This window comes from Pristis pectinata, chromosome 35 (genome assembly GCF_009764475.1).
Source record: "Pristis pectinata isolate sPriPec2 chromosome 35, sPriPec2.1.pri, whole genome shotgun sequence".
NCBI lineage: Eukaryota > Metazoa > Chordata > Chondrichthyes > Rhinopristiformes > Pristidae > Pristis > Pristis pectinata.
Genome location: NC_067439.1, coordinates 9,958,468 through 9,982,914, shown reverse-complemented (window position 1 = coordinate 9,982,914; position 24,447 = coordinate 9,958,468). Strand labels below are relative to the sequence as shown.

Sequence of the window (24,447 nt, the reverse complement as noted above, 5' to 3'; positions counted from 1 at the left end):
CAGAGAAGACCTGAGGTGGTTTGTGGTCACAGGGTCAGAGAGTCATACAGCATGGAAACAGGCCCTTCAGCCCAACTGGTCCATGCTGACCAAGTTGTCTACTTGAGCTAGTCCCATTTCCTTGGGTTTGGCCGATATCCCTCCAAACATTTCCCATGCATGTACTTTAATGTCTTTTATGTTGTAATTGTACCCACCCCTACCACTTCCTCTGGCAGCTCATTCCACACACCAACCACCCTGTGTGTAAAAAAGTTGCCTCTCAGATCCCTTTTAAGCCTTTTCCCCTCACAAATGTATGACCTCTAGCTTTAGACTTCTCTACCCTGGGGAAAAGACTGTGTCCATCCACCTTATCCATGCCTGTCATGATTTTATAAACCTCTATAAGGTCATCCCTCAGGCTCCTACTCACCAGGGTTAAAGCCCCATCCTATCCATCCTCTCCTTATAGCTCAAGTCCTCCAGTCCCAGTAACATCTTTCTGAATCTTTTGGAGTCATAGAGTCATAGAGCACGGAAAGAGGCTTTTCAGCCCAACTGGTCCATGCTGACCAAGGTGCCTATCTAAGTTAGTTCCATTTGCTCGCATTTGACCCATATCCCTTTCAACCTATATACCTCCCAAATGTCTTTTAAATATTTTCTGAACTCTTTCCAGCTTAATGACATCCTTCCTATACCCAGCCGACCAGAAACTGCACACGATACCCAAGTATAGTCTCACTGATGTCTTGTCCAGCTGTAACATGACATCCCAACTCCTGTACTCAAGTGCCCTTACTGATGAAGGAAGCATGCCAAATGCCTTCTTCACCACCCTGTCAAACTTATTAGCTGGGGGACTGAGTTCAAGAGCTGAGAGGTAATGCTGCAGCTCTATAAGAATCTGGTTAGACCACACTTGGAGTATTGTGTTCATTTCTGGTTGCCACTTTATAGGAACGATGTGGAAGATTTGGAGAGGGTGCAGAGGAGATTTACCAGGATGTTGCCTGGATTAGAGAACATGGCTGATGAGGAGAGGTTGAGCGAGTTAGGGCTTTTCCCTTTGGAGTGATGGAGGATGAGAGGTGACTTGATAGGGGTGTATAAGATTATGAGGGGCGTAGACAGAGTGGACAGCCAGCATCTTTTCCCCAGGGTGGTAATGACCAATACCAGAGGACATCCGTTCAGGGTGAGTGGAGGAAAGTTTAGGGGAGATGTCAGAAGTAGTTTTTTTACATAGAGAGTGGTGGGTGCCTGGAACGCACTGCTGGGCGTGGTGGTGGAGGCAGATACAACAGGGTCATTTAAGAGACTCTTAGATAGGCACATGGATGAAAGAAAAATAGAGGGTTATAGGAGGCGAAGTAGAGGGTTATGGGCAAGCATGGTAGTGTATGGGCAGGCACGGTAGTGTAGTGGTTAGCGTAACGCTTTACAGCGCCAGCAACCCAGGTTCAATTCCGGCCACTGTCTGTAAGGAGTTTGTATGTTCTCCCCATGTCTACGTGGGTTTCCTCTGGGTGCTCCGGTTTCCTCCCACATTCCAAAGATGTACGGGTTAGGAAGTTGTGGGCATGCTATGTTGGCGCCGGAAGCGTGGCGACACTTGCGGGCTGCCCCCAGAACACTCTACGCAAAAGATGCATTTCACTGTGTGTTTCGATGCACATGTGACTAATAAAGGTATCTTGTCTTAGAGAGGGGGATAGATTGTATGTGGATAAGGGTTATATAGGTTGGCACAACATTGTGGGCTGAAGGGCCTGTACTGTGTTGTACTATTCTATGTTCTATAACCTGTGTCTCCACATTCAGGGAACTGTGTACCCATACCCCGAGGTCCCTCTGTTCTCCAACACTTCCCAGGGCCCTACCATTTACTGTGGATGTCCTGCCTTGGTTTAACTTCCCAAAGTGCAACACCTGACACTTGTCCAAGTTAGTTCCCATTTGCCATTCTCTGACCCACCTCCCAAACTGGTCTAGACCCCCTTGTGAACTTAGGTAACCCTCTTCGCTGTCTACTACACCACCAATGTCGGTGTCGGCTGGAGGTTTGAAGAATGTGTTTCATCGTGGTCAGGGGCTGTTTCTGGAGTGACAGGGATCCGACATAGTGTGTGGTGTCGGGTGGAGTTTTGGGGCCAGATCTGACGCTGCTTCTGGTGTCGGTAGGAGTGACAGCCCAGGTTTGGGGCGGTTGATATTTCTCTTTGATTGAAGCTCCGCCTCCCTCCCAAAGCGGAGCGTACAGAGGGATCTGGGTGCAGTGCAGGGTGAGTGCGCACTAGAGCTTTTAACGAAATGCCCCAACAACCTGCGATTTGTAGGCACCCCGAACAACCCCCGGAGTCTTTCCCCCAACACCGTCTCACTCCGCCCCAGAATGTAGGGACGGTCCATCTTCAGTTTCACCTGAAACCGACGCGATGCGTTCTGGTTTTCTGCAGAGCTGCAGGCACTGAGCAGAATGCAGACAGGTTCCCTGCAGTCAAGTATTTCTCTGCAATGAGACGGGGAAATTGCAGCCTCGTCTCTGTGTGTGTGTGTGTGTGTGTGTTGTGTCCCATTTTCTGTTGAATTCGAAGCTCCGGCCGTGTTGCGTTAATCCGGCTCTGAAATCCATCACACCCGGGAGCCAGGAGTGAAGGGGCGGCCTGTCAACCGGCAGCGCTCGGCTGCACTCAGAGACCGCTGACAGGTGACTGTCACAGAGTGGGCTGCAGAATGTCATCTAGACCGACGCTGCCACAAAAGGCCATGAATCCACCCCACGGCTGGTAAATATTGCATGGTCTGCCGGAGATCCACCAGAAGCACAATGTGTGTTTATTGTCCACGGTGCTTGTTGAAAAATTAACGATTTTTAAATGATTATGACAAAAAAATGTAGGTTGCAATTTATTGATGTGATGGATTGTGTTCTTTCTATTGTGAAGGGAGCCTTCGGTCCGTGTGTGGGCGCGTGCACGAGCATTGCGCGTACTCGCGCCGGTGCGGGATTGTGCCCGCGCCTGGATGTTGCGGGAAGAAGTGACTTCGGTAGGGCAAGAGCAGGGTGGAGCAGGTAGGTGTGCCGGGACGGTCCTGTGTGCGGGTGTAGGAGGTGCGGGCAGTGCGGGGACTATGCGGGGAGGGGAGATCTCCTGATGAAATGAGATCTGTGACGGTCGGGGAGACAATAGCCTGATGTTGGTTGCTGGGATCACGGTCCAGAGGCAGCGGTGGGGATGTGTCTCGGAGCTGATGTTTGGCCTCTGCAAGGCAAGGTTCAGAGAGAGGGTCACTGACCGGCAACTGTGACTCGGTTCTCTGTCCACAGACGCGGCTGAGTTCTACCGGCATTTTCTGGTTTTGTTCTGGATTCTAGATTCTGACATCTGTAGTTTTATGGGTGTATTTGTGTGGTGTGTTTGTGTGTGCATGTGTGTGTGTGCATGTGCATACATGAATGTGTGCGTGTGCATACATGAATGGGTGTGTGCGTGCATACATGAATGGGTGTGTGTGTGTGCATACATGAATGGGTGTGTGTGTGTGCATACATGAATGGGTGTGTGCGTGCATACATGAATGGGTGTGTGCGTGCATACATGAATGGGTGTGTGTGCATACATGAATGGGTGTGTGCATGCATGAATGTGCATGTGTGCATGCATGTGCATGCATATGTGTGTGTGCATGCACATGTAAATTGGTAAGTTGATTTATTATTGTCACATGTACCGAGGTACAGTGAAAAACTTTGTTTTGCATGCCATCCAGACATCATTTCATCACATCAGTGCATTTAAGTAGTACAAGGGAAGGACAATAACAGAATGCAGAACAAAGTGTTACAGTTACAGAGAACGTGCTGTGCAGGCAGACAATAAAGCGCAAGGCCATAACGAGGGAGATAGTGAGGTCAAGAGTCCATTTTATCGTAGGAGAGGTCCATTCAATAGTCTCATTGTGCTTAGTGGGGTAGAAACTGTCCTTGAGCCTGGTGGTACCTGCTTTCAAGCTTTTGTATTCAGCCCGATGGGAGGGGGGAAGAACAGAGAATGTCCAGGGTGGGAGGGGTCTTTGATGATGCTGGCTGCTTTACCGAGGCATTGGGAAGTGTAGACAGAGTCCATGGAGGGGAGGCTGGTTTCCATGATGTGCTCAGCTGTGTTTACAACTCTCTGCAGTTTCATGCATGTGTGTGTGTGTGTGTGTGTGTGTGTGTGTGTGTGTGTGTAGGGGGTGATGGGGTGGACATTCGCTGTTGAAAGGGAGCCCAAGGTTTTACAATCGATTCCAAGGGAGAAATGGGTACACACGGTTGTTGCAGTTCAGTGTGGATACAATGCATGCAGTGATTACCAGACATCCAGAAACTGAAACAAAGTCTGTGTTAAATAGAACAAATGCTTCACTGTTCTCAGCAGATTAAGAGGTTAAAGGGTGTGTTAAAATGGACAATGAGCTAATCGGGAGATTAAGAGGTTAAAGTGCATGCTAAATTGGTGATCATTGGATTTACGGGTTAAAATCCTTGCTAAAATGGAGCATGTGCTGATCAGGGGATTCAAGGGTGAAGGTGCACATTAAATTGGGTCGTGCGATCAGGAGAAAGGCCACCAAACTCCCTGCTGACTAGCAAGTTCAAATCTCACTCCAGCGACCACGGTATCCAGCCTAATAGTTTGGGAGCAGCACTGAGGTCAATGTTAGGAGGAGACATCAAACAGAAACTCTGTCTGCCTACCCAGGCATATACAAGGAGCTCAGAAATGTGTTTGAGACCACCCAACTTTCTGCAGTTCTCTTGGCCTTTCATTGAGGGCCACTCACTTCCCCTGCTCGCACCCTGAACTTGCATCTTTCTCTCATTACTTCCCCCCTCTGCTCACTTATTCACTTGACCCTACTCCCACCCAACAGCAGATCACCCTCCCTGATGTAGTCAACTGATCTCTGAGTCACTGCTCCCTTTAATGGAATCAAGGATAGTTCAGTATAATTGGCCCAGTGGCACAGCTGGTAGAGATGCTCCCTCACAGCACAGGAGACCCAGGTTCAATCCCAATCTCCGGTGCTGTCAGAGGAAACCCACGCAGACACGGGAGAACGTACAAACTCCTTACAGACAGCGGCCAGAATTGAACCCGGTCGCTGGCGCTGTAATAGCATTATGCTAACCGCTCTACTACCGTGCCTGCCAATTCAGTAACAACCACCACACTGGTGTACCTCACCCACAAGGTGAGGATGGAAATGGGGAGCTAGTGGGTGAATGGGCTACACCTTTCCAAGTAGACCTATAACGGCAAAAAACTGCAAAGGCAAGTAATTGCAAATAAAAGCTAACTCAACAATTCAACAATTTCAGCTAACTTGCTTTTTCCGTTTGTATCTAACTGGCCAGTTCTGCCCTGGGATTATTCATCTCCTGCACCTCCATTTGTATCTCTCCACAGATGCTGCCTGACCTGCTGAGCATTTTCAACTTTCTCTTCTTATCTTCAGGTTCAGCAACAGCTCTGACCTGCATTTCACATCCTTAACATGTCCCTGTATTTGTTTTTGCTCTCTCGAAATGCCCTCGTTCGTCTAATAATCTGATGGCTTCATAAGCATTGGGATCGCCTAGGCAACCCTCACCCTACCCTACTGGAGACTTTCCATCTCTTCCCCATCCTCTCTGCAACTTAACTCATTTTCTCCATTTCCAATACTAACAAAGGGTTTTCAATCTGAAACTTGAACTCTTGTTTCTCTTTCCAAAGATCCTGCCTGACCTGCTGTGTATTTCCAGACCTTAGTCCTAACCCTAACCACCCCCACCACCACCCTATTCCTACATACATGTCTATATACTTACACGGGTGCCTTGGACCCCTTCCCCTCACACAGGCTAGGATACCACCAACCCCAGAGGTCACGCCCACCAACCCAAATCACCTCCTCCACCCTTCTCACCATAAACACTCCCACATGTCAAAAATTCACCACCACCTCCAGCCCTTCCCGGAACACTAATATCCTGACAAACACTAGCCAACAGCCCCACAAGTCAAAACCCCTCACAAACACAACTTCAAAAATTCACCACCACCCCCAGCCCTTTACCTAACCCAACCACCCACAACCCTAGCCAAATCCCTGACAAACCCTTGCCAACACTCTCACAAGCCAAAACCCCCCACAAGCCCAATAATCCCCCACCCCCACCTCACATACACGACTACAATACCTGGGACCCCTATCCCACCCTATTAAGATATGGAATAAAGAATAAGGCACAGATCCCAATAAAGGCGAGTGGAGTGGAACCAGGATAATGAAGGCACGGGCCAGATCAAAGTGGCAGGGTCCAGTGCAACTGAATCTCCAGTAACGAGATCAATGAACACAGGGATAATTTTCCACTGTCTGCTAACTAACAACCTCACCCTATTTAAGTGAGTCGCTGGGTCACACAAGGAAAAGAGCCAAGGTTCATACTTCTGGTGACCCCAGCAGACTAGAGCTCACCACAAACACAGCATTCTTCCAACTCTGTCTGCCTCTGAACATCCAGCTCCCTTGACCCCACCATTTGCGGCTGTGACTTCATCCCTTAAGGAGCTTAGCTCTGGAACTCCCTCCTTCAACCTCTCTGCCTCTCCAATATCCCTTCCATAAAATCTACCCCTCTAACCAAGTTCTCATTGGAAAGCCAAGTTTGGCACTGACCCATGTTTTGTGACTGCTGAACTGAGTCACTGGAGAGACAGTGAAGCTGGTTGATATGAAAGGTCTTTATTCATTACGAGAAGCAGGTGTTTGCTTGGAGACCCTCTCGGTGGAAACTCCCCGAACTAAAAGTACATTAAGTTTTTATACTCTTAAGAACAAAGATACCAGCTGGTAACTCAATACAATTTCAATAGCCACAATGACATGATCTACCTCGATACTTTGAGTCTGACAAATGGTTCCATTGAATTACACATTTACAGTGGGAGCACACTAACTGACAAGACACCTCTGAATGTTCAAACACCTTGGCTGGGGCAAAGCAATTCACATGGATGGTCTGAAAGCTTCTGAGGACAGAGAATGCAGACACCCAAAATGAATGTTGTGAGGGCCGACTCTCTGAGTCCACAGATATCCCAGTTATTGACGGACAATGGCCATGTTTGATGTGCTAAGTGACAAAGTCACTTGGTTGGTGTGGAAGTTTCCTGGAACTCAGTCACAATGGTGCAAAGTAACTTAGTTGAAGGCATCTGACGCCTGGTTTGATGTAGGCCAATTAACCTACCCCGTTGTTTTTCGTTTGGCTGATGCATACTAGAACATCTCGTGGTCATGTCAGTTGACAAACCATACCTCCTGAGCAGCCAGCCTCCTGCTGTGAGTCAGTAGCCAATGATCTGTAGATAGTACTGATTACTAAGCTGTCCTTTTAATATCACACTGATTGTGGCTTGCAATTTACATTAAGAACTGAAGACTTGTTCTTGTTTGGGTTATTGTCTGGTATGTTCAGATAATTCCTGAATCTCTGACACCATGGAAAGTCATGGAGTCGTGCATGGTCGTGGATAAACTTAAGGGTTGAATGGCCTACTCCTGCTCCTATTTTGCTATGTTCTATGGTTCTGTCAGGTATTTTCATCTGCTAACACACCTGTGCACACATGGACTCGTGCATGGGACAATAAACTCGACTCGACTAACATTTTAACGAAACACCTTGGGGCATTTTACAACATATCACATGCTCATTATTGTGCTTGTAAGTGCGGGATCTTGACTAGGACCAGATCTGTTTGGCATTAAAGCCTTTCAGAACTGACTAGTGCCACAGAGGCGACTTGGGAAAACTTCAGGGGAAGACGAGGGTCTGTGCAAGTCCAATCATCACAGGAGTCAGTGCCAGGCTGTGCAGAGAGGGAATCACAGTGCACCCACGTCCAGTTTTCCCGTTTCCAATCCCATTAAAACGGATCAACCGCAGGCACTTCTCATTATCATGTTCGTTATCCTGCATCTCATTAGGAATGCACCTCATTAGCTGATATTAATTTGCATGAATTTCACTGCCATGGGTTGAACGAGGTAAAAATGAAATGTTGTAGACTGTAAATTAAATATAAATTTCCAGAATTGAGCAGCATGTTAGTGTCTGAAAGAGAAAACAACAAACTCTTCTGAGAACAGCTTCCATCTGAAAGACCAAATTAGAGTTCCCCAAATGCTCAATGCACTTCACAAGTAGTGAACCATATCCCCACTTTCAAACACAGCCTAATTTACCATGTCCCAGGTGGTTCTGTTTCGATCTCCACTTTGACAGTATAGTCACCAGTGGCTCGATGAAGAGAAACAGTAAGTTGTGTGATCCAGCCACGCACCAGAGACACAACCACAACAATACAGATGCTGCCTGACCTGCTGAGTTCCTCCGGCAGTTTGTTTTTTTTCTCTAGGTTCCAGTATCTGTGGTCTCTTGTGTCTCCATCAGCACAAAATCAATGTTGATTCACCCACTGCAGCACTGTGGGAGTTACACACTGTGGGAGATGCTGTCTTTTGAATTGAAGCCTTGCATGCTGTTTGTAACAGATTCCATACCATTACTATAAGATATAAGGTTTCTTTATTAGCCACACGTACATCGAAACACACAGTGAAATGCATCTTTTGCGTAGAGTGTTCTGGGGGCAGCCTGCAAGTGTCACCACGCTTCTAGCGCCAGCATTGCATGCCCGCAACTCCCTAACCCTTACGTCTTTGGAATGTGGGAGGAAACCGGAGCACCCGGAGGAAACCCACACAGACACGGGGAGAACGTACAAACTCCTTACAGACAGCAGTGGGAATTGAACCCGGGTCGCTGGCACTGTAAAATGATTACTGAAAGTTTAGTGGACAATATTAGTGGAATTAGCAATTTAATTTCAGAATTTACTTAATTAATGGAATTCAAACTCCCCAGTGCCAGTGGTGGGATTTGAACTCTCATCTCTGGTTTACTAATGTAGATGCTGGAATTGGAACTGGTCACATGTACTGAGGTACAGTGAAAAACTTGTCTTGCATTCCGTTCATACAGATCACTTTATTACATAGTGCATTGAGGTAGTACAAGATGTTGGGAAGCTCGTCCATACATAGAAGCAGTGTAGCCTGAGAAATGTAAATTATTCTCATCTTAAAGGGGATGAGGAGTCAGTTTAATACGGGACCAAGTTCTAACCTGTCTTCCTTTGTTCAGTTCTGCAGTTTGATGCCTGGGATACAACTTCACTCCTTCTGCTGCATCCTACATGGGTCAAAAAGATTGGCTTAACTCTCCCCAGCACGCTGGTAACCGCACCGAAGAACAAGGGGGCAAGAAGCAGGGGACCTGCTTCAAGTTATCCCCGGTGGTGAAGACGCCCCCACCTCTGCTGGGATTTTCAGGGGTGTGCTCCCTGCAGGAGGTTTGAGGGGCTGTGGTGTGCAAATACCTTCGGCTGGTGAAGGGATTGGGGCAGTGGGGGCGGAAGAGGTTTCAAAAACACGGTAGCACCACGGTAAAGGAGAGACGTCCCTGGGGCTGCAGGAGTGGTTGCCAGAGAGGGGGTGACATTTCCAAACGGGGAGGGGTGATGGGTTTTCAGCTCCCCCTCTGCCTTTAGATGGAGAGGGGACCTTGGCGTTGATGGAAGTGATGCTGTCGGGCCACCAGCTCTATGGTGCCAGCCTGCTGACCCCTGGCACTGGGGACTTGGTGAATCGGCTTCCTCCGCAGGGCAAGCCTGGCAGCAGCCCCTGGGCACCACTCCGTCCCACCAGGAGAGGCATCCAGGCCAATGGCTGCTGCTGGAGACGAGGCCCTCTCAGCTTGGCCGAGGATGGAGCTCGGCCCTTGGAGCTGACTCAGGAGGTAGTCTCCCTACCGGGCCGGCTTGCCAGTGGGAGGGGCGAGGAAGGTGGCGGCATTGGTTCTGGAAGGCCAGTGCTGGCGGCTGGTTCCACAGCACATGGAGAGGGCTGTCCCTCTCTCGGAGCTCCAACCATTGAGGAAGCAGCGGGTGGGTCCTGTCACGGAGCTGGTCCCGACACAGAGGTAGAGGGTGGGTCCTGTCATGGAGCTGGTCCCCACACAGAGGTAGAGGGTGGGTCCTGTCATGGAGCTGGTCCCCCCACACAGGTAGAGGGTGGGTACTTTCACAGAGTTGATTCTGCCGCAGAGGTCGAGGATGGGTCCTATGATGGAGTTGGTCCCCCTGCAGAGGTAGAGGATGGGTTCCATCATGAACCTGGCCTTGGAGCAGTGGCAGAGAATGGACCCTCTCATGGAGCTGGCCTTACAATGGAGACAGATGAAGCTGGCCAGATAGTGGAGAAAAAGCATGGGTCCAGTGATGGAGCTGGTCCCGGGGTGGAGGTGGATGATGAGCCCTGTCACGGAGCTGGCACACCCGGTGGACTCTGTCACAGAGCAGGCCATACAACGGAGATAAGTTGTGAGCCCTACCATGGAGCTGGCCGGAGGGGGGACTCACAGGATTATGGCAACCGTGTTGGCAAAGATGGTGCATTCACAGACCTGACAGATCTCCAACAGCAGCCGTGCATGCATCGGGGTATCCAAGTTGGCAAAGAGCGTGCTCCAGAAATGACTGGCCTGTCAAAAACCAACCCATGTGCAGCCTGGGAGCACTGGAGTCCCACTTCAGTCGTTGACTTGCGTCCTACAGGCCTGGCAACCACGACGACAGCTGCCATGGATGGCCAGGCCCATTGGCTCGATGCCAGCCCCCAGGAGAATGAGGAGCCTGAGGAGACTGATGATGAGTTTGGGACATTCGAGAAGGCGGGGAACCTGGTGCTTTGGGCCGAATCTGCCGACACCGTGTGGCTGGAAGACGGGAGACTGCTCGACCAGAGCGGAAACAGAGCCACCAGTAACCGGGAGGCTGGCGAGGACGCGGACGACCATCGAACGTGGAGACCTTGGCCCGAGAGCCCCAATGAAACCGTACAGCACAGAGCAAGTCGACACGGTAAACATCAAGGGGTGATGAGGCCTAGTGTTGTGCTGATGAGGCCTAGAGTTGTGCTGATGGAGTTCAGTTGACTATAGCCATTTGGCATGGCTCGTCTATTGGTTTCTTGGCAACGGGATAACACATGGGCTCTGCTATTAGATTCTATCATTTTCAGCTTCTCTCCCAATGCTGGTTAGACCACGCTTGGAATATTGTGTGCAGTTCTGGTCACCACACTATAGGAAGGATGTGATTAAGTTGGAGAGGGTGCAGAAAGGTTGTTGTCTGGTTTGGATGGCTTGAGTTATAAGGAGAGATTGGATAGGCTGGGTCTGTTTTCCCTGGAGCGAAGGAGGCTGAGAAGTGTAGTGATAGAGGTACATCAGATTATGAGAGGCATCACTAGGGTAGGTAGCCAGATTCTGCTTCCCGGGGTAGGGGTTTCTAAAACTAGAGGGCATAGGTTTAAGAGGGTAGAGGTGTCTAAAACTAGAGGGCAGGCACGGTAGTGTAGCGGTTAGCGTAACGCTTTACAGCGCCAGCAACCCGGGTTCAATTCTGGCTGCTGTCTATAAGGAGTTTGTACGTTCTCCCCATGTCTGCGTGGGTTTCCTCCGGGTGCTCCAGTTTCCTCCCACATTCCAAAGACGTACGTGTCAAGGTTGACCTGCGCTTCTGTAAAAAGTCAGACAACAGCAGAACCAAAGAACTTATGATAAATGCTTTATTAGCTTTCGCTAGCGGGAGTGGGGGAATACAGAGAGAGTAAACCATGTAACCCTAACTCTATACTGAAACCCACTCAAAGAGGACTTGGCTACAGCATACCTTTATACCCATTTTCGAGGGAAAACTAGGTAAGAAGTTACTCTTGCACAGGCAATTGTTTACATAAAGTTTCTTGCATAACTTGCATCTGGCATTGAAACTAGACAAAACTAAATCACACTATACATGAGATCATTCTTTACCTTGAGAACCCGTTTACCCGTTATGAGAAGCATACTAAGAAGCAAACTATTAACTCTTACACTGCCGGTCATTAACCCTTGCATTCCCAGCTATCTATTACATACGGGTTAGGAAGTTGTGGGCATGCTCTGTTGGTGCCAGAAGCACAGCGACACTTACGTGCTGTCCCCAGAACACTACGCAAAAAGATTCATTTCACTGTGTGTTTCGATGTACATGTGACTAATAAAGATATATATTTTTAAAATTTTATTTACAGCATGGTAACAGGCCCTTCTGGCCCAACGAGTCTGCGCCGCCCATTTTAAACCCCAAATTAACCTACCCGTACGTTTTTGCAATGTGGGAGGAAACCAGAGCACCCGGAGGAAACCCACGTAGACACGGGGAGAACGTACAAACTCCTTACAGACAGCGACGGGAATCGAACCCCGATCGCTGGCGCTGTAATAGTGTTGCGCTAACTGCTACGCTACTGTGCTGCCCCTATATATCTTATATGTTATCTCTTATCTTTAAGGTGAGAGGGAAGAAGTATAGCGAGTTCATCCAGCAGGTTGGTTGTTGCTCCATAATCCCAGCATCTGCAGCCTCTTGTGTCTCCAAATTTAAAGGGGATCTGAGGGGTCAATTTTTCACACAAAGAGTAGTCGGTATCTGGAATGAGCTGCCAGAGGGGCTGATGGAGGCAGGAACAGTAATAACATTTAAGAGGCATCAGGATGGGCACCTGAATGAGCAGGGCATAGAGGGATATGGAACTGTTGCAGGCGTAGGGTTAGTATAGATAGGCTGTGGGCTGAAGGGCCTGTTCTATGCTGTACAACTCTGTGACTTGCAGCGGTGGGTCAGACCTTTATTGCTAAGTTGGAAACCAGGGAGAGAAACCGAGGGAATGCACGCTGCTCCACAGGAAACCCATCCTCCCCAACGGCCTCACCCTACACACCGAGCTCCCCAGTCACCAAGGAAAATTCCTGGGAATGCTCAGTTTCAGGAGCAGGAGGAGCGATTCCTCCCCCAGGATTCCTCCCCTTCTCAATCCCGAGGGAGGAATTGTGTCTTCCACCCACTCACACCTGTGCCAGCACTTTGAGGGGGCCAAATTTCCATATGACATAGAAAGAGGCCATTCATTTGAACGGCCATGGAGCAATCCTATCCCTCACTAATTTTTCCCCTGTAACCCGTTCTCCCCACATTCCCATCAACTCCCGCCAGATTTTCCCACCCATCTCCACTAAGGCATAATTTACAGTGGCCACTTAAGCTACCAACCCGCACGTCTTTGGGATGTGGGAGGAAACCGGAGCACCCGTGGGGGAAACCCACATGGTCACAGGGAGAATGTGCAAACTCCACACCGACAGTGCCCGAGGTCAGGATCAAACCTGGGTCTCTGGAGCTGTGAGGCGCCGCTCATGTATCTGGCATCTCAACCCATTTTGGTCATAGCTCTGCAACTCTTCCTTGCGGAGTAGCTGCTTGAAGCGTGTGGTTGAATCTCATTCCAGTACCCATTCTAGTCCCTCCCTTTGGGCTCAGTGTGGAGCAGGTGTCAAAACTGGGCTTCCCCAGATCCTACATCTCAATTAAATTAACAGGACCGGTTGTGTAAGGTTAGTCTGTTTTCCCTTAAGATAAGATACCTTTACTTAACACATATACATCAAAACACACAGTGAAATGTGTCTTTTGCGTAGAATGTTCTGGGGGCAGCCCGCAAGTGTCGCCACACTTCCGGCACCAACATAGCATACCCACAACTTCCTTACCCATACATCTGTGGAATGTGGGAGGAAACCGGAGCATCCGGAGGAAACCCACGCAGACACGGGGAGAACGTACAATCTCCTTACAGACAGCGGCCAGATTTGAACCCGGGTTGCTGGCATCGTCATAGCGTCACGCTAACCGCTACACTACCGGTGTGAAATTACCCACCTTGTAGGAAAAGCAGAAAAGCAAAATGAGTACTGGAAAATGTAGCTGCATAGAGAGCTGGGTATCCCCTGTGCAGGGGATATTGCATTAAGATTAAGAAAACAATTGGAGAGTTGGCCTTTATCACAAGAGTGGAATATAAATGTGTTATAGGAAAGACTTGGTTAAACTGAGCGCAGAAAAGATTTATGAGGATGTTGCCAGGACTCGAGGGCCAGCGTTATAGGGAGAGGTTGGCCAGGCTCGGTCTTTATTCCTTGGAATGCAGGAGAATGAGGGATGACCTTATAGAAATGTTTAAAATTATGAGGGGCATGGATAAGGTGGATGGTAACAGTCTTTTCCTCAGGGTAGGGGAGTCCAAAACTAGGGGGCATGGGTTCAGGGTGAGAGGGGAAAGATTTAAAAGGGACCTGAGGGGTAACTTTTTCACGCAGAGGGTGGTGAGTGTATGGAACGAGCTGCCAAAGGAAGTGGTTGAGGCAGGGACAATAGTATCATATAAGAAGCACTTGGGTAGGTAGATGGGGGGGGGGGGGGGGGTGGAGGGATATGGGTTGAACACAGGAAATTGGGACTAGCTGGATGGGCACTGTGGTTGGCATGGACTGGTTGGGCCGAAGAGCCTGTATCCGTGCTGTATTGCTCTGTGACCCGATGGAGGTGTATAGATTCATGAGAGGCATGGATAGGGTAGATCATCAGAGTCTTTTTCTCAGGGTGGAAATGTCAAATACTAGAGAGCACAGCTTTAAGCTGAGAGAGGGAAACTTTAAAAGAGATTTACGAGGGAAGTTTTTATACAGAGAGTGGTGGGTGCCTGGAACAGGCTGTCAGAGGAAGTGGTGGAAGTCGATACAATGGTGGCATTTAGGAGACATTTAGACAGGCACATGAACAGGCAGGGAATGCAGGGAGACAGACTGCGTGCAGGCAGATGGGATTAGTTTAAATTGGCATCATGGTCAGTACAGACATCGGGGGCCGGAGGGCCTGTCCCTGTTCTATGTTCTATAGAAGTCTTGTTGCAAGTGGATATTGGTGAGACCTCAACATGATATAATTTTGGGCTCCTTGTTTAAGGAGGAGTATTCTTCGGGGTAAATAAAAACAGAAAATGTTGGGAACTCTCAGCAGGTCAGGCAGCATCTGTGGGGAGAGAAACAGAGGTAATGTTTCTTTGTTCGAACTGTCTAGAAACGTTAAGTCTATTTCTCTCTCCACAGATGTTTCCTGACCTGCTGAACATTTCCAACATATTCTGTTTTTATTACAGATCTCCTGCATCTGGAGTTTTTTTGATATTCATATACTTGGAAGCATTTCAGAGAAGGTTCAGTAGGCTGATTCCTGGGGGACGAAGGTGTTGCCCTATGAGGAGAGGTTGAGCAGATGGACGAGTGAGAGGTGATTACATTGAAGCATTTGAGATTCCAAGGGGTTAGATGTGAAAAAGGTATTTCCCCCTGTGGGGCTGGGGTTGGGGATCTAAAACGAGGGACGCACATTCAGAATTAGGGATCCCCCGTTTGAGGTGGAGGTGAGAAGGACACAGGGGGTTGTGAATGTGGAGTTCTCTGCCTCATAAGATAAGTCATTGAATACGTTGAAGGATGAGATAGATTTATGGACACAGGAGGGGAAAGGGTGTTAGGGAACAGGCAGACAGGGACTGAGGCCAAAATTTGGCCATGATCTTATTGAATTGCAGACACAGTGAGAGGTCCAGTCCTTCTTCCATTGCTTATGTTATTTCAGGACATCAGAAGATTCGGGGATGATCTGACAGTGTTTGCAGTGGTAAAGGGATTTGATGAGGTTGGTTTGCAGAGACTCTAACCAGTGACTGAAGGGACGGGAAGACCAAGGGTCACACAGTACCAGAGGTTTGTTTGTCGTCTTCCAGGGTCCTCTGACGGTGGAGTTGAAAGCTGGGAGAGCAGGAGCCCCCACCTCAGCACCTCCCCGACCTCCAGAGGTGGCTGGACGGCCTTCCACAGTGACAGCCGGGACGGCGGCTTCGATGCTTTCTCACCGAATGAGCGGGAGACGGGACAGTGTGGGGGCGGAGGGCAGTGGTGGTCCGCGGGTGCACTGGAACGTCCTGCTTTTCCAAGGGCATCGCCTTCTGAGTCTTCAGCAGGCAGAGTAAGTGACCTGGGCATCGAGGCAGCTGTTGGTGCCCGACACTTACCTTCCCACAGCCCGACTTGAACCACGTGGTGAGCACACCCCTCTGCCCCTTGCCCCCTCGCATACTTCATCCAGCATCTCCTTAAAAGGTAGGATCATTCAGATTGACAGCTGCTGACTCCGCCTCCTGTCAACAAGGCCTTGGTATTCAGTAAAACAGACCGTAATGTAAATTGGTAAAATTGCTGCCCTCACCCCATTTTACTCTCCCCACATTCACGTCAACTCCCCCCAGGTTCCACCACTTGCTCACACACTAGGCGAAGCTTACAGCGGCCAATTAACCTCCCAACCCGCACGTTTCGGGATGTGGGAGGAAACCCGAGCGCCTGGGGAAAACCCACGTGCTCTCAGGGAGAACATGCAGACTCCACACAGACAGCACTGGAGGCCGGGCTGAAACCCAGGTCGCTGGAGGTGTGAAGCATCAGCTCTACCTGGTCCTTCACTGAACTGCACACTTAATCACTCCATCATTAGCGTCCTTGCCTCCAGTTGGTGTGGATAGAAGAGAGATACGGGCCAAATAGGGGGAAATGGGACTAGCTAATCATGACTTGGTCGGCGTGAACAAGTTGGGCCGAAGGGCCTGTTTCCATGCTGCGTAACTCTATGACTCTACTCCCTAGAAGTTCCTCTCTAAATCCCTGCACCTCTCTCTCTGTTAGAACATAGAACACTACAGCACAGTACAGGCCCTTCGGCCCACAATGTTGTGCCGACATTTTGTCCTGCTCTAAGATCAATCTAACTTTTCGCTCCCACATAGCCCCTATTTTTCTATCATTCATGTGTCTATCTAAGAGTCTCTTAAATGTCCCTAATGTATCTGCCCCCACAACCTCAGCTGGCAGTGCATACCATGCACCCACCACTCTCTGTGTAAAAAACTTACCCCTGACATCCCCCTTAAATGTTCCTAAAACCATTGACAAGTTTGTGGTCACCTGCCTTAATTTATACAGCACAACAATTTGTGCTTGACAGCACTCCCTTGAAGTTACTTACTATGTCGAATAACTGATGCTGTAGGATATCATGGTTGTCAGAGGGTAAGCCCAGTGGGTTTAGGAAGGAATTCCAGAAGGTTTTCAGGAGCAGGAGGAACTGCCTCCAAAGAAACTGGTGAAGGAGCCAGTAATGGAGCACTGTAGATTCCTTCGAAGGATGTAGCGGTGGAGATTGTAGAGGTATGAAGGGGGAAGACTGTGGGAGGGGGTTTGAACACCACAATTTGGTGTCGAGACAGAGAAGGTTCCAATAAAGGCAAATAAAATGTTGGCCTTTATTGCAAGAGAGGTAGGCTGCAAAAGCACAGTGGTGCGGCAGTTAGTGCTGCTGCCTCACAGCTCCAGAGACCCAGGTTCGAGCCTGACCTCGGCTGCTGTCCATATAGAGTTTGCGCGTTCACCCTGTGACCATGTGGGTTTCCCACCGGTGCTCCGGTTTCCTCCCACATCCCAAGGACGTGCTGGTAGGTTAAAGGGCCACTATAAATTGCCCCTAGTGTGGGTGGGTGGCAGGGGATTCAAGCGAGGACATTGATGGACGTGAGAAGGAATGGGCCTCAGGGAAATATGTGGGGGAATGGTGGGAATGCTCTGAGAGCTAGCATGGACTTGATGGACCTAACGGCCTCTCTGTTTGTTGCATCTGAAATAAAATGTGAGGAAGTCTTGTGACCAGAAGACAGGTTTTAGTGTGTACTGTAGACAGATTTGATCTCACTTAAGGAGGAATATAATTGGCCTGTAGTCAGTGCAGAGAAGGTTCACTGGGTTGGTTCTGGGGTGAAAGGACTGTCCTATAAAGGAAAACACTGAACTGAGCAGGTTGTACTCATTGGAGTTTGGAAGAATAATGGATTGTCTGATCGAAAGAAGGACCCTGACAAGGTAAATGCTCTGCAGAAATTTCACGACTGAGCAAACCTGGGCAGAGTCTCACGACGTGGAGTTGCCTGTTTAAGGTGGACGAGAGGTGGAATTGTTCTGGGGCTATGAATCTCTGTAATTCTCTCCCCCAGAGGGGGAGTCAAGGGTTTCAGAAGGAAAGTGGGACTGAGACCAAGATCAGGTCAGCCACGATCCTGCTGAATGGCAGAACAGGCTCATGTTCACATATCTCCATGCCACGTAGTAGGAGGTTATTTGGCCCATTAGGTCTATGCCAGCTCTTAGAGCAATCCCAGTGATTTTCCTTGCAACCTGCTCTCACTCACACGCCCAGTTAATTAATAACCAACCCGCATGTCTTTGGGATGTGTGGGGAAACCCACGGGGTCACAGGGAGAACGTGCAAACTCCATACAGAGAGCGCCAGAGGTCAGGATCGAACCTGGATCACTGGAGCCGTGAGGCAGCAGTGCTAACTGCACTTCCACCCTCCCACTACGAGCAGAGTGAGACAGAGACACAGGAGGGGTACAGTTGACCCCTCGTGCCTGCTCCACCACTCAATAAGATCGTGGCTGATTTTTTGCCTCAGTGCTAATTTGCTGCACTAACCCCACATCCCTTGATCCCTTTAATATCCCTGCCCCAATAATGAAGGTGGTGGGTGAAAGGACAAGGTGTGAATTCGGAGCAGAGTTTGGTTTGGGTACTGAACGCTGAACGTGGGATTATCTTCCAACAGAATTATAATCTGAGCAGTGTGTGTAGAGATGGAACCAGGGAGGTTCGCTGGTCCAATGACAGGTTGTCCAGAGTTTATCTCAGCTTCCAACACTCCGTCTGGGTTTTGGCAGTGGTTAACATTTTCCTTGTGCTTACTTGTAGCCCCAGCTCCCTGTACTGACTCACCTGTCTCTCTGGTTCCCAGGGTGTCCTGGAGTCCGTGTTGCACTCCTGTTTCCCCACTGTCTCCTCCGTCAGCGGCTCACGTGACACATTCCCCACATTGGAACGGATTCTGGGCGGCACTGAGGAGAGGAGGGGTGAAGGACTCCTGAGGTATGCTAACCCGGTGTTCGGCACACAAACACTGTGGACACCACCCTGGTCCAGTCATGGCAGGTCCAAACTCTGGAAATACGAAGAACTTACGATATAGAAACAGGCTGCTTATATGTCAACTATGGCTCAATTGGAGCACGTGCATCTCAAAGAGAGTGTGGTCATTATAGAGAGATACAGCACGGAATCTGGCCCTTCAGCCCACTGAGTCCGTGCCGACCATCAACCACCCATTTACACCAATCCCATAGAAACAGAAAACCTACAGCACAGTTCAGGCCCTTCGGCCCTCAAAGCTGTGCCGAACATGTCCCTACCTTAGAAATGACTAGGCTTACCCATAGCCCTCTATTTTTCTAAGCTCCATGTACCTATCCAAAAGTCTCTTAAACGACCCTATGGTATCCGCCTCCACCACCGTTGCCAGCAGCCCATTCCATGCACTCACCACTCTCTGAGTAAAAAACTTACCCCTGACATCTCCTCTATACCTACTCCCCAGCACCTTAAACCTGTGTCCTCTTGTGGCAACCGTCTTAGCCCCGGGAAAAAGCCTCTGACTATCCACATGATCAATGCCTCTTATCATCTTATAAACCTCTATCAGGTCACCCCTCATCCTCCTTTGCTCCAAGGAGAAAAGGCCGAGGTTACTCAACCTCTTTTCATAAGACATGCTCCCCAATCCAGGCAATATCCTTGTAAATCTCCTCCGCACCCTCTTTGTGGCTTCCACATCCTTCCTATAGTGAGGTGACCAGAACTGAGCACAATACTCTAAGTGGGGCCTGACCAGGGTCCTATATAGCTGCAACAATACGTCTTGGCTCCTAAATTCAATTCCACGATTGATGAAGGACAATAGACTGTATTCTCCCCACATTCCCGTCAACTTACCCCAGATTCTACCCCTCATCCACATGTTAGGGGCAATTTACAGTGCCCAATTAACCCACCGACCCGCACGTCTGGGATGTGGGAGGAAACCGGAGCACCCGGGGGAAATCCACCCGGTCACAGGGAGAATGTGCAAACTCCACGCAGTCAGCACCCGAGGTCGGGATTGAACCGGGGTCTCCGGTGCTGTGAGGCAGGGACTCTGCCCACTGTGCCACTGTGCTGCCCAGGTGAGTTGTGTGTTGCAGTCTGCACCAAGATCTTGGCACAAACATCCTGCCCACTCCTCTGGTTGTGGTTATATTCTAGGCAGGAGCCAGTGAAGGGGGTACCTGAGGTTTGCCTCACTGGGCACCGTTGCCATGGCGAGTCCAGGGGGGTGGGGGGAACGTGCTGCGTCGGCGTGTCTTTTACCTCCTGAACCATTCCATTGCAGCGGCCGGGCCTGTGAGCTCTGGGCTTCGCTGCGGGACATCGACGAGGCTGTGGGTCTGAAGCACAAACGGACGGGGTGTCGGAGTCACGGGCTGCTCCTGCAGTCTCTGAGAGTGGATCCTGCACACGTGGTGAGTCCCGGCTTACCCAACCTTACCCTTTTTTTAATAAACATTTATTAACTAAAAGCACTACAAAAGGACAACCAATGTTAATACACTACAACTAATACAGAAAGAGAAGAAAAAGTGACACGAATTAAACACCCACAAAACACACACGCAACACTTCAGAGAAGAATCGCATTCTCACCATCCGTGACACATGCGATCCCCTGAGGGGCCCACCGAGCCAGGGTGACCGCGTGCTCCCCCGAACCTTACACTTCCATGTTTAAACGAAAGGAGGCCAATCAGCCCATCGAGTCTACGCTAACTCTCGGAGCAATCCCTGTGCACTTATGTTCAGGACTTTGATGCAAAAACTTCAGATCACTTTACTCTCTGACGATCAATTCAGTTTATTTCAGTATTTAAAAGCAAACGTGAATGTAGAGTTTCACCAACACCTGAATTGGGGCTATTGCCCCTGGTCTGGCAGTGTTGTCCCAGGAGAGAGATGGGTGTCCCGAATCTGGGCATGTGTCCTGGGGCAGGGGTGCTGCTCTCGGTGTCTTGGGGCAGGGGTGCTACTCTCGGACAGAGCGGGGTGTCCCGGGGCTGGGGTGCTGCTCTCGGACAGAGGGGGGTGTCCTGGGGCAGGGGTACTGCTCTCAGACAGAGGGGGGTGTCCTGGGGCAGGGGTGCTGCTCTCGGACAGAGTCCTGGGGCAGGGGTGCTGCCCTCGGACAGAGGTGTGTCCTGGGGCAGGGGGCTGTGGTTAAGAGCCGTGCATGTTATCCAAGGGCTGGGTCTGTCTCATCTCCCAACACTCCCTGTCTCAGCACTCAGTTGGTTTTGACTCTGGTTAACATTCTTTCTGCTTCTTATTCTCAATCCCACCCTTTTCCTAAAACTACGATAATCCGCTCTCCGGCCGCTCAGAAATTCCGATGGTTGGGCATCCGGCTCACCAGCTCATGCTCTCTGTCCCCTCACCAAGACCCCAGTTCCCACACTCCCTTGAAACTTACGGGATTCACTGAAATGTTGCTGTGTAATATTTTTCTTTACAAAATGATCTAAAAGTGTGTTGGAGTGTTAATAAATAATAACACTCAATAAACCTGCTAGTGCGGCACCAAAGTCCTGAATGTGCTGGATTAGCGGAGGTTTCCTCGACGCGATGCTCCTTATTTTTCGGGAAAACGAATAAAACTGCAGCTGCCGGAACCTGAAGCAAAAACAGATATTTTCCGAATCCGCTCCCACCTCTCTCTCTCTCTCTCTCTCTCTCTCTCTCTCTCTCTCTCTCTCTCTCCCTCTCGCTCTCTCGCTCTCTCTCTCTCTGCGTTCGCCTCCTGCTCTTTCCTCTCTCTGTTATTTTTCTATTCTACCCCTGCCTCACTCTACTCCCCTGTCGATCCCTTTGCCCCTAATCCCTCTTGCTCCACATTGCAGGATCTCCCCGCGGGCCGAACAACAACCCTGGGCTCTCCCCCTCAGTCCTCCTGGGAGCAGAGGTTGGAGTCGTTCCCTTCTCCGGTTGCCTTGGGCCGGGATTCCAGGGAGTTAATGTTGATCAAGGTAGGTCAGGTCAAACAAACCCGAGCAGTTCACCCTCAAAATTCTGCCCGCAAAGGAAAGAAGTTTGGAGGACTTAGTAATTCCTTTTGGGAGAGGGAAGATTGCCCTGGAAAAGGACCATCACCCTCCTCAATACTTAGTAATGCTGCTGCCTGTATCCCAGCTCTCACACTGGGTTCACCATTGCCACATCCCGCTGACGTTTATCTGCTCTCAGTCCTTCAGTGTCTCAAATCCTTCCTCGTCTCCCCCCCCCCCCACTCTCTATCTCTGTAACCTCCTCCACAGCTACAAACTCTGAGACACCCCTCCAACCTCTGCCCTGTTGATCATTGCTGAGTGATGTCACTCCACTACTGATGCCTCTGGCTGAAGTTACCAAGGCTTGAAGTCACAGTGTCATAAGGAGGTACAGCCCATCGAGTCCACACCAACCATCAACCACCCATTTACAACACACACCAGTCCTCGTTGAAGGGTCAGCGGTGGAGAGGGTGAGCAGCTTCAAGTTCCTGGTTGTCAACATCTCAGAGGATCTATCCTGGGCCCCCAACACATTGATGCAATCATGAGGAAGGCACACCAGCGGCTCTGCTTCAATAGGAGTTTGAGGAGATTTGGTATATCGCCAAAGACTCTTACAAATTTCTGTAGATGTACGGTGGACCGCATCACAGCCTGGTACGGAGCCTCCAATGCACAGGATTGCAAGAGGTTGCAGACAGTTGTAGACTCAGCCAGCACAACCCTCCCCACCATCGAGGACATCTTCAAGAGGCGGTTCCTCAAGAAGGTGGCATCTATCACTGAGGACCCTCACCATCCGGGACATGCCTTCTTCTTGTCACTATCATCAGGGAGGAGGTACAGGAGCCTGAAGATCCACACTGAATGTTTCAGGAACAGCCTCTTCCCCTCCACCATCAGATTTCTGAACGGTCCCCGAACCCATGAACATTACCTCGTTATTCCTTCTTTTGCACTCTTCATTTACTTTGTAATTTATAGTAATTTTATGCACTGCACTGCTGCCACAAAACAAAAACTTTCACATCATCTCAGTAAGTGACAATAAACCTGATTCTGAAAATCCTGGAACTCCCTCCCTATCAGCAGTGCGGGTGTACCCATACCTCAGGGACTCCAGCGGTTCAAGAAGGCAGCTCACCACCACCTTCTCAAGGGCAACTAGGGATGGGCAGTTAAATGCTGGCTGAGCCTGCGAAGGCCACGTCCCTTGAATGAATTGAAAAGATAGGTCAGGTCAGGTTTTCACTTCAGGCCCAAGACCCTCTGTCAGAACTGGGAAAGAGTTCTGTTCCTCTCTCCACAGATGCTGCCCGACCTGCTGAGTGTTTCCAGCATTTTCTGTTTTTTATTTCAGGGACAGCACAGGTTAGAGACGGAGTAAAGATCCCTCTACACTGCCCTGTTGGAGATAGCTGGGGCTAGATATATGTCACTGGGGCTGGTATGCATCGTGGACAAGGTCATATTTGAATGTAAATTTTGTATACAGAACATGTAACAGTACAGCACAGGAACAGGCCCTTCCGCCCATGAACTAATGAAGCTAATGACACTCAGTCCCTTCTGCCTGCACAATGGCCATCTCCCCCCAGTCTCTGCACATTCATGTGCCTATCTAAGAGCCTCTTAAGCACCTTTTTTGTATCTTCCTCCCACCACCACCCCTGGCAGCGCATATACTCTAATGGAAATAACATAGACATTGTATAGTTTATATACAGGTTAAAACCCCTCCACGCTGAGCTGTCATTCACTCTGGGCAGACACAAGCTCAGGTTAGATACAGAGTACATGACCCTGTCTCACACTCTGCCATGCCTTTGCTTTTTTCTTTTCCAGAACTCCATCCCTCAACACCAGATGAACGGCTGCAGCCCAAGCCATCGTATCCAGGCCTTCTTTTATCACTGGACACAGGCCGATAGAAATGGGAGGAGCAAGACTCCATACGACGTCAACAAGAACTTCATGGCCTAGGGGACCGGAGGCCGCAGTGTTGGCACTGTCTGGTTCTCTGTGAACTCTTTTGCACAGACTTTTAACTGTGTCTCCAAGTTGTGACATCCAACATCTGGAAGGACTGTTTGCCCATGGAAAGAGTGTAAGGCAACGTGGACAGGACTGATGGGGTTGGGGATTGTAGACCTTAAAAGAATAGAGCAAAATACTTGAAATCTCCATGGCAACATTATTTTCCCTGCGTTTCAGAAAGCCAGATTCAAATCCATCTTTTCTGGACTGGTTCCAAGGACTTAGGCTCCAAGTTAGACCAGAGAAGCCAGGGTTGTTGCCCTTGGAGCATAGGTTGAAGGAGGAATTTGGCAGAGGTGTACAAGACCCTTT

At 49.6% G+C, this 24,447-nt stretch overlaps 1 protein-coding gene across 4 annotated transcripts; it reads left to right on the top strand.

The window, feature by feature from the left end:
• Positions 1-2,180: 2,180 nt before the first annotated feature.
• si:ch211-14c7.2 (uncharacterized) lies at positions 2,181-24,278 on the top strand. Of its 4 annotated transcripts, none has more exons than XM_052044258.1 (8): positions 2,181-2,267; positions 2,931-3,058; positions 9,230-11,006; positions 15,814-16,055; positions 18,924-19,054; positions 20,391-20,520; positions 21,949-22,074; positions 23,944-24,278. In XM_052044258.1, the coding sequence occupies exons 3-8, from the start codon at positions 9,659-9,661 to the stop codon at positions 24,079-24,081; spliced, it is 2,115 nt and encodes a 704-aa protein (XP_051900218.1). In that variant the 5' UTR covers positions 2,181-2,267; positions 2,931-3,058; positions 9,230-9,658; the 3' UTR covers positions 24,082-24,278. The 4 variants fall into 4 exon arrangements, with proteins under 4 accessions (XP_051900218.1, XP_051900221.1, XP_051900222.1 ...); XM_052044259.1 differs by having other exon boundaries at positions 2,254-2,771; XM_052044261.1 differs by lacking the exon at positions 21,949-22,074.
• Positions 24,279-24,447: the final 169 nt, after the last annotated feature.